Here is a 10,165-nt window from a genome sequence, read left to right on the forward strand (position 1 = left end):
CAAAATATCTGGGGAATAAAAAGTGGGGAGGGGCTTTCCCTGAAATCAAAAGGCTGCTCTAGGGTATTAAGTTTCTAGACTACAATAAGAATAAAGTCCAACAGATAGAAAGTCCACCTCTTTCACCTTTGATTAGTTACTATGTTTACAAAAGATAAAACCTATATATTATGTAAATGTGTGTGTGTGTGTGTGTGTGTGTATGTGTATAATACAAGTGAGTTTACGAAATTAAAAGGATTACCACGGAGATTGTGCCATTTACCTTACGTCGATAATTGTCATTTCTTTGTTTTATTTGTTGTTTGATCATTTCTTTTGTATTTTTAATTAATTCTTTTTTTTTCTTTTTTATGAAATACAAAGTCATTATTTGGAAATGATATAAAAACAAAAGACTGAATCCAGAAGAAGTAAACTGTCTGTTTTAGGGTAGACTGAAAGGATTTATGGCATCTGGGAGAAAGCATGTACAGGGAAACATTTAACAGCTGCTGTAGCTGAGACAGGAATATTATGTAAACAAGTCAGGAAAACACAACCTATTGTACAGTAAAAAGCATATTTTTTTCCTCTGGAAGTTTTGTGTTGCTTTTGTTTTGATTGATATGTATATACATATACATATATTCATATACCTATATACGTATACATATGTATACATTCAATATATATGTATATATTCATAGGAAATGACTGATGCTTTATAACTAAGCTATGTTTTCCTATAGATCCTTATTATTCAAAGAGTGGTCTATGGAACAGCATCATCAGCATCTCCTGAGAGTCTGTCAGGAATGCAGAATCTCAGGCCCCAACCTAGACCTATTGAATCACAATCTGCTGTTTAACCAACTCCCCAGGTGATTCATATGTTCATTAAATTTTGAGAAGTACCACTGCAGAAAACCAAATCCACTTGACTTGCCATTTCATTCAGGGGCCCTTTTCACACCCCCAGGTACTCTGTGTGCCAAGTATTGCTCCAAAAACTTTATATACATATTCTTAGTGGATCACAGCACAACCAAACATTGTGATTACCTAAACAGAATTTTTAAAATAAGAATTTCAGACCCTACTCCAAGTAATATAATTTAATTAGTCTGAGGTAGAATCTGAGCAAAGATTTTTTTTAAAGGTACATTGATGAATCCAATGTAAAGCCAAGGTTGAAAACAATTGCATTATCCCACTTAATTTTTCCCTGTAAACATAAAGGTATGTATTATTACCTTTACAGAGGAACCTGTTCATGGTTGCAAAACATGGATTTAAACTCAGGTCTTTCTGACTTAAAAGACTTGCTTTTGCATTTTAAACCTACCAACATGCTAGGGGCCTTCATGCCAGTAACCTCACGGCAAACTTCCCACTGTGTGATTAGCCCAACATGCTACACTCTGTGGGAAAGCCTCTGAGGGGCAGGGGAAAAGAGAATGCACTCAAGGACCTTACAGGCAGGCAATACTGGGATGGCAAGATAAAGAGCCAAAACGGTGTTCCCCCACAAAATCACATCAGCCTAATGCTGAACCTATTGAGACAATTCAATGAAATAAGGGTAGATTGACGAATGATGTCAGCATTGCAAGTCTACACATGATCACAAACCAGATTAGCAGATAAACTTAGAAGAGACAACCAGATGTGTATGCAAAAGTGCCCTGGGCACAACTCCCACACCAAGTAACCTACCCTTTGTGGACTCCTCCATCACTGCAGTCCCATCACCACACTTGTGAGCAAAAGATATCCTGAAATCTAGTTACTCTAATATGGAATGACCAATCAGAGGCCGATGTGTGGAATGTTCCCACAGAGTCTGGGAGGATATGAGTCATGCCTTCATGCATCATTGAAGCAAGCTGTGTGTAGATTCATTTAAGCATTTACCATAAATGGATCCCTATATCACCATCTGTTCACTGTAGATACAGGAAATATTATAAAGACATTTTTGTTACATAGATATGCAGTTAGTAGTTTTGGAAAGGCTTTTTCTTATCTTTTGAAATATATACTAATAAGTCAAAAGAAATGGGCATTTTCTTTTACAGACTACACTGGGAATAGTGTTAAGTCTTTGCCTGTGTCAGCTGACTCAACTCCAGGAACTGGCTCTCTCTCAGGGAATACTGAAAACACTAGTATAATCCTAAAATGTGGATGTTGACTTCGAAAGTCAGATTTAACTGACAGATGTGTGAAATGGCGCATAGGAAACTCCCCACTGGGGATAATGAAAATGCTGGGAGCAACAGTGAAGGGGGAATGGCAAAAATGTAACCTGTTTTCTCATTTTATATGATCCTTTCTCTGACACAGAAATTTATGTTTGTGATACATAAGATGATAGTCACATTTATCTATGCCTCTTTTTAAAGTAAATGCCAAAATTACACAGACTTAAAAGTCTGTCCTCTGGGAAAAACTGACATACAAGTACACCTTAACTTCTGTGCCAAAAAACAACCCTCTCTTTAAATGATAAATGACAAATGTTCTACCTCTGAACTATGGATATATCAACCTCAAACCAATAAATTTTGAAAAGAAAAACACAGTGATGAGAAAAACCGTAGTGGCGAAAGACATACCTAAGAATTAGCTCTCTTTAATTTGAATATAAATTCTTTGTCTTCTAACCTCTGAACTCACCCATTGCCATGTTCATCAATGGTCATAATGTCTTAACTACTAAGATTTTAGCATTTCCCAGGACTAGAGGTGAAGAAGAAAATAACTGACTTTGCATATATGAAGAAAAATTTTAGGTTTGTTTTAGGGATCCTCTGCCTGAATTTGCAGTTCCCAAAAATCTATTTTAAATAAATGATAAGCCCCCTCTCCGTTGCTTCATGGATCTTCATTTCTATGAGCCTAGAGAAGTCAGTACCATTTGCAGTGTCCAAGAAGTTAGAGATTGTGTATGGTGAGCACCTGAATCCTGGAAACAACTCAGCGGCACTCTGCCCCCTGGTGGACTGCTCAAGGATGGACCTTGATGAAGGGCACAGAAGGTTCACTTCCCACCCACTTACCCTGCCAACCTCTTTCCTTCTGAAAATTGCAGTGAATGCCTCAGTTAAAAGCTTTTGCCTCCACTAATTACACATTAATTTGAATCAACAATTTTTTTTATGTATATAAAAACGCTGGGCTGCCTAATCAGCCCTCTGGAGCTAAAATAAGAACATTAGATCAACACGTTATCACTGGTTATCATGGCTTTTCGTGGGTAAGAAAAAAGCAGAAAAGTGGAAAATGAAACACTGAGAAAAGATGTAGATGTGGTGAGGGTCTTTGGACTCTGGGGAAATCGCTAGACAAAGAAAAGGAAGAAGAGTTTAAAAGTGAATAAGAGGATGCTATAGGAAGTGAAATAGTTGGCAATTTCCTTTTGGCCATTAAAGCCACTGCAAACCATCTTTCATGTGTCCTTTAGCCCTTGGGGTTATTTTTCACCAGCCTAAGTGGGTAAGTGTGAAAGACTCTTAACCTCAGTCATTTCCAGTGTAGCCAGGTTTCTTCCATTCAGGCTAGCTTCATCCTCCCCAGTTCAATCTTTCTCAAAGAGCTCTCAGTTGTTCTATGCTACAGGTGCTACAGGAGGCAAGAAAATAATGGCTAAAGAGGAAGTACATGTTCTGAGAAGCCAAAGAAGTGTCAGGTATTTTGATAGGTGCCTTACATGCATAGGTTCCTGCAACCAATTGCAAGCAGGCTGCATTTGAGGAGAGCCACAAAGCTATCCCATGCTCTATTTGCAATTCAAACCTAGGACTTTCTGATTCCAAAAGCTGTTTTTCTGTCTACTTCTCTGGTGTTCATATAATTCAGTCTCCATCTCTTACGTTTCCCCAAGCTTGCTTGTACCCCTGCATTTCAAGCACCATGCAGTACTTTGGCATCTCGCTACCTACCTAGACACAACATTCCCCCTAAAAATACGGATCTGGAAAATTCTAGTGATAGTGCATCTGACTTACCCTCTTTTGCAGAATGTGAGAGCACAATCTGCCTAATTCCTTTTAAATTCTTCTACAAACGAAATCCCCCAAATTGTGGCTGTACTTGCCAGTCCGCCACAGTATCATTTATCATCAATTATTCTCTCTTGAAGGTTCAAAGTCCTCAATGTCCCCCAGAATCCAATGAACCAATCCTTCCAAAAGAATAGAATCACTACCCATTCCTTTTTTGAGCACGAAAAGGACTTTATTTCATTATTCTTCGAAATTTCATTTCCAATTACACATTTGTTGAAAGGTGGAATACCAAAGGCAATTTTTAGTTACAGCAACTCCATCAAATACACATAATCTGAGATTTTACTGCTTGCATGAATTATAGTCCTCACAGGGTTTCCTGGTTAAAGAAGATAAAACTAAGATAATAGGAAAAGTGAAGAATATTGTTCTGTAGGAAATTTGTTGAACTCAATAACCATTATTCATGGGTACCGTGTCCATTTTTTTTAAAGGAAACTCTAAAATTGCTAGAAACACAAGACAACATTGGTATTTTTGAATGAGTATACATTCATATATTTGTGTGAATCTTTGTGCAATTAAACAATATGGCAAATGTTGTTTGTTACCACAGCCAATGAAGATGTATTTTCATTTCTATACAAGTTAAACATTTCCATCTCCCATTTTATGTTCTGCAAAAAATCCATATGTCTAGTTGATGAACAAACAATGCTATAGGCAGCAGTAACTGAGAAGGAGCGTAACAGTCGTTAACTACATATCCCTGGGATGAATGATACACTTTGCATTGTATGCGATGCTGGATGATGAGTCTAGATCTCGTATAACTACAAGGGTTTGCAAGCTTCTACTGCACACAATATGCCCCAAATTCAGTCAATTCAGCCAAATAATGAAGCAAAACTGTAAGTGGGTAATCTACAAATGGCAAACAGCCCATGTGACTAAATTGACCATGTTTTGTTAATATGAGGACACAATCATTGTAGGTTCCCTAGAAAGAAGTCATTTGCAAGTTTCAATTTATTTATTTATTTCCATTAATTTTCCCCCTCAGGCTCCTAGAAGTTGGCTTAATTGTTTCTTAGGCCCAAAGAAAACACAGCTGCATAGACAAAAGACAAACATATTAATAACATAAAAACAAATACTGTGCTGTATGCACATTCCAATCAATAGTAAGCTAGATTTCTCCATAGGAGAAATGTCACAAAACAAACAAACAAAAACCTGGGGGATATAACAGAAACATAGGGATTATCCAATGCCTCAAATTTTATTTTACTCCAGCGGCAGGTGTAAATGTTGATCAAAATTCCCCTTTTTACTTAGTTTATGTGTGAACTTTTGAATAGTGTATTTTCAAGAGTCATTACCCCAGAGTGAAGATCTGCACAGTAGGAAAGCAGTGTACTTCAGCTCAATACATCTATTGTCTGAGAGTCTGGACTGGGGAGCTTCAAGCAGGGAGGGAGTCCATTTTACAAAGACAACTTGCTTCTGCAGACAAAAGGTATCACACTGCAGAAAGCTCTCTGAAGAATGGAGTGTAAATCTTCTTTGGCATACAAAATGCTCCACATACATATTTTGTTTTCTGTGCAGATGATCCTTCAGGGCTACTCCTTTTTATTTATATAATGCATTTTTCATCTTTTGTTGTGTAATCTTGCCCTGTGTTGGAGAGGCCTCAGAGTGAATTTGGTATCACAACTAAGCATTATTGAAATTTGAAAAGACATATAAATATAAAGTATTACTGATAATATATTCATTGAGGTATCAGGTCGGTGACAAATTCCCAAGGTTCAAAAGCTTGTCATTTTCCTGATTGCCTAGTAAATCTGAGGTTTGGTTCCATGAGTTATAGGAAAAAACAGGCTCCATATTAACATCTCTAAGCTTTTCTAAAGTCCTTCTAAAGTCATTTTCTAGTAATCTTTGTTCCCAACCAAACTTCAGTAACAAGGGAAAACAAGTTTTTGGGTTTTTTTTTTTTCCTTTAACATAGATTTTGGGTTCTTTCTTACTGCATTTTGAAGATTTTTGGAAAAAGGAGGTGGTTCTCTTACTTTATATATGGGCACATAAAGGAATTACAGATGGGAAGGAGAATGTAAATGACTATCAGAAAAAAGTCTCATGCATTTAAGATTTTTTACAAGTCAAAATATACATCCTCCCATTGCCCCCCCCCCATTCCTTAATTGTAGAAGAACCATTTCTATTTTATCAGTCTCCTTCACATCTCACTGGATTGGTTAAGGAATAAACATACCTTTCTTGTTAAGGAGCAGTATATATCTAATAGCCATCAGTTTAATCGACTGCATTAATAAGAAATATAGCAGCAGCTTGGGCTGAATCACCCATTGTATTCTTCATTTATGAGGATTTAAATGTGTAAAATGACAAGTACATGAAATTAGGAGGAAAATAAAGCAATCTGCAGACTTTGGCACTAGCACACGTAACGCTTTGTTTGAGTTGTTAGTGTGGTTTGACAATCACTAAATAGGAATTAAAAAAATTACAAATCTGCAGAAAACAAACAACCATAGGTGTTGGTTCTCAGTTTAATCCTTCCCATCTCCCATCCCCACCCACCCCATATAGTTTCAATTATAATAAAAATAGAGATCTTAACATCAGAATTTTGCTGTTAAACTCTTCAAGGTTTCTCTGCATCATCCAAGCCACACAAGGTTTGAAGCACCAAATCCACAAGTTTCTCCAACCAAGTTTAAATAAACAGAAAGTGAAGACTGAAAGATGCCAAAGTAACTCTTCTTAATGAAGCTGAAACACAAAGTTCTCCCCAAAACAAAGGGTATCAGGCTTCTAGTTCAAGTACTGCCAGGCTGTATGTAGATCTGTCTCAGACAGGATTCAGACAACTACAAGTACCACCGGTTCTAGAGGGAGGGCATGATCCATGATACCAAAGCAGGGCAAAGATCCCCCTTCCATCATTGATTTTTAAAGTTACAACCCTCCCTTATGATTGGCTGCTGCAGGGTCAGTGCTGGACCTGGGGTGTGAGGGGAGGAAGTGAGCTTCCTCCTCTGCAGGGAAGCTCTACCTTTAGTTTGAACAGTTCTCCTCTCAGAGCTCGCTTGCTCGCTCTCTCTTTCTCTCTCTCTCTCTCTCTCTCTCTCTCAGGGCTGTCCTGGCTTCTCAGGATCCATTGCCCTTGCCCAGAAGACAGAGCCTCAATCTGACCCAGTAACAGTGAAAGAAGAGTGGACCTACCTGTGGAACCAGACACAACATGGTCCCCAAGGGCCGCTTAGGCTACCCCACTGCAACTGACAAGTCAACCTGTGCACTTAAAGCGTATCAGTTTATGGAACGCTTGTTTGAAGTCCTCATTGGACATGGTGTAGATGATGGGGTTGATAAGGGAGTTGAGATAGCCCAGCCACGTGAAGAAGTCAAAGATGGCCAGGTGGAACCAGCAGGCATCCTTGCAAATAGGCATCACCAGGGAGATGATGAAGAAGGGCAGCCAACACACAATAAAGGCTCCCAAAATGATCCCCAGGGTCTTAGTGGCTTTGCGCTCCCTAGCGGCCATGAGCTTCTTCTTCTCTAGCAGGGCGTCAGAGACTCGCACTTTGACTTGGTTCACGTACACAGGGGACCCGGATTCGCTGGGCACATCGGGAGCCCGGGAGTTAACGGAGGTGACCGAGGACGTGGACCCGGGGGAGTCGGTTATCAGCTGGGCTCGGGTCAGGCGCTTGCCGGTCCTGTTGGGCGTCTGTTTCAAAATCCGGGAGCGGGCTTCCACATAGATGCGGCCGTAGAGGGCGATGAGGAGCAGGGTGGGGAAGTAGAAAGCGCCCACCGTGGAGTAAACTGTGTAGAGCATGTGGTCGGTGTTCACCCTGCAGTCCGACACCTCCTCCTCGGCTTTGGCTTGACGCCAGAAGAAGGGCGGCAGCGAGATGGAGATGGAGAAGACCCACACCAGCGCGATCATGACCGCGGCCCTCTTGGGAGTCCTTTTAGCGGAGTACTCCACAGCGTCCGTGATGGCCCAGTAGCGGTCCAGGGCGATGACGCAGAGGTGCAGGATGGAAGCTGTGCAACAGGTGATGTCCGACGACAGCCAGAAGTCGCAGACCACCTGGCCCAGCGTCCAGCGGCCGGTGACCGTGTACATGGTGCTGATGGGCATAACCAGGATGGATACGAGCAGGTCGGTTACCGCCAGGGAGGCGATCAGGTAGTTGGCTGGGGTGTGCAGCTTCCGGGTCCGGTACACAGTGGCAATCACAAAAGCATTGGAGAGCGTGGTGGCCAAGGTGAAGAGCGCCAGCACCAGGACCAGGAGTACTTTCCAGGGCAGGGCGATGGAGTCCTGGTAAATATAGCCCTCGGTGCTGCAATTGGGGGGAGCGGAGGAGAGGTTGGCTTGAGAAACCCCGGTCTGGGAGCCCGCGGGCGGCGGTGGGGCGCAATGAGTGTTGGTTTCTTCCATGTCTCTCCTCTACACGGCTCTGGAGCGCAGCTCTTGGGCATGGAGCGAACGAGGGAAAGGGCGGAAGGACCGCGGAGGAGACCACAGTCTTGTCTCTCGATTGCTAGTCAGTTCCGTAGGATTCTCAATTATTCCTCCACCCAGATTCCCAGCTGAAACTAGAGGTCAAGGGCGCGGCAGCCTAGGCAGACGAGCGCGTCTTCTGCACTTCCAGTGCGCCGGGCGCTGCCGCCGCCGCCGCGGCTCTGCCTGCTCTCCACTCCCCGTCTTAGCCCTGGGTTGCTAAGGACTGGCCCACCAAGCCCAGCTCCACTCCGGATCCTACTCAAGGCGTCTAGTAGCGGAGGTGATGTATTGTTTGAGAAGGGAACATCAGCCAGGTGGGGTCTCTTACCCCAGTTGCTCCGGGCTGAGTCTCCTAACCCAGGCGCTCCTTGATCTGCAGAATCGGCCCGCAAGAGTTTCCTGGCTGTTGAGACCGAAGCTGGCAGGCCAGCCAGGAGTCCTGGTCTTGCATTCCCGCCCCCTCCCCAGACTCGGGCAGTTTCCTGCGGCTGCTTTGGCCGCCAGAGCTGGGTGGGGTGAAGTCTGGGAGCCGCGCTGCGCCGCGCCTCGCTCCGGAGCTCTGCCCTCCCTTCTTTTCACGCGCTGGCCACTCCGGCGAGCTGCCCCGCGGAGACGGGGCCGCAAGAAGGGGGACTCGGGGGCTGGGGCTGTGGCTGCGGCTGCCCGCAACGCGCCGCCACTGCCACCATCACCTCGGACCCACTGGCACCGCTTGGAGCCATGCTGCTGGGTGCAAGGGTCTGGGGGACCTGGCGCTGCACGCGGGTAAGGGGCAGGTGTCTTAGGGAGCTGGAGGAACGCAGCGTGCGCCAGTCCCGGAGGAGCGTGTGAGCGGCACAGCAGATGGACTCCTTTTATAGAGTCCAGGTCCGGGCTGCCCTAGCCTTGCAACTCTTGCTGCTCGGCGAGTGCGGGCGCCCGCTCCCCATCACCTTCCCCTTTTCTCTCTCCCCCGCCCCTCCTTTCCTCCCGCCTGGTTCCCTCCCCGGGCAAGGAAGCTTCCCTCCGGGTCCTACCGCCCTCTCTCCCCACTACCCATCCTCTGGCCCCTCTCCCAATCCTGACACCCAGACTCCGCAGTTCTGGCCAGGAATGGGGATGAGGGCGTCCTGTCCTTGCCTCTGTCCCCTTCGAAGCTTGCAGTGCGGCCCTCCAGTTAGATCCACGCCCTCAGCCCGGGCACATTCCCCGCGTCCCTTCCTGGGCTTCCACTTAAGCACCCACACCACAGCAGGCCAGTGCTAGGTGGAGCCAGCCCCAGGCTCTGACCTCTCCACTCAGGAATTTTATCCAGCCCTGCGGACCACACCCAGGTTAGAAGGAGGCGCCAGTAATATCGCCTTAGAAGGAAATGGCCAATAGTGCATTTTAAACTTCAGGCTTCAAGTCCTACTTAACTCTTGGTACAATACGCACTATTAATTTCATATCTGGTTTTAGGAATCTGTGCTTTCCATTCAGTCCCTTCCCTTTAACTGTGGGTCAACAGGCAGAAAGAAAGCTGTCTACACTGTCTACAAACATGTAAAAGTATCACAAACAGAAGCCTACCATTTGTGAAATTAAACCTTCCATTCCTCTCTCCCTCTTCAGCCAGCTGCTCAGCAGTTCAGTG

The 10,165-nt window shown here is 44.1% G+C and overlaps 1 protein-coding gene across 1 annotated transcript; it reads right to left on the minus strand.

Moving 5' to 3' along the window:
* Positions 1-4,210: 4,210 nt before the first annotated feature.
* Positions 4,211-9,813, minus strand: HTR1B (5-hydroxytryptamine receptor 1B). Its single transcript, XM_042986697.1, has one exon. It carries the CDS (start codon positions 8,482-8,484, stop codon positions 7,315-7,317), a length of 1,170 nt encoding a protein of 389 aa, XP_042842631.1. The 5' UTR covers positions 8,485-9,813; the 3' UTR covers positions 4,211-7,314.
* Between the last annotated feature and the right edge of the window lie 352 nt (positions 9,814-10,165).

Source organism: Panthera tigris, chromosome B2, assembly GCF_018350195.1.
Source record: "Panthera tigris isolate Pti1 chromosome B2, P.tigris_Pti1_mat1.1, whole genome shotgun sequence".
In the NCBI taxonomy this organism is placed as follows: Eukaryota; Metazoa; Chordata; class Mammalia; order Carnivora; family Felidae; genus Panthera; species Panthera tigris.

Excerpts from the sequence above, each read along its gene's own strand:
- HTR1B (XM_042986697.1), bottom strand. The coding sequence starts at position 8,484 with ATGGAAGAAACCAACACTCATTGCGCCCCACCGCCGCCCGCGGGCTCC.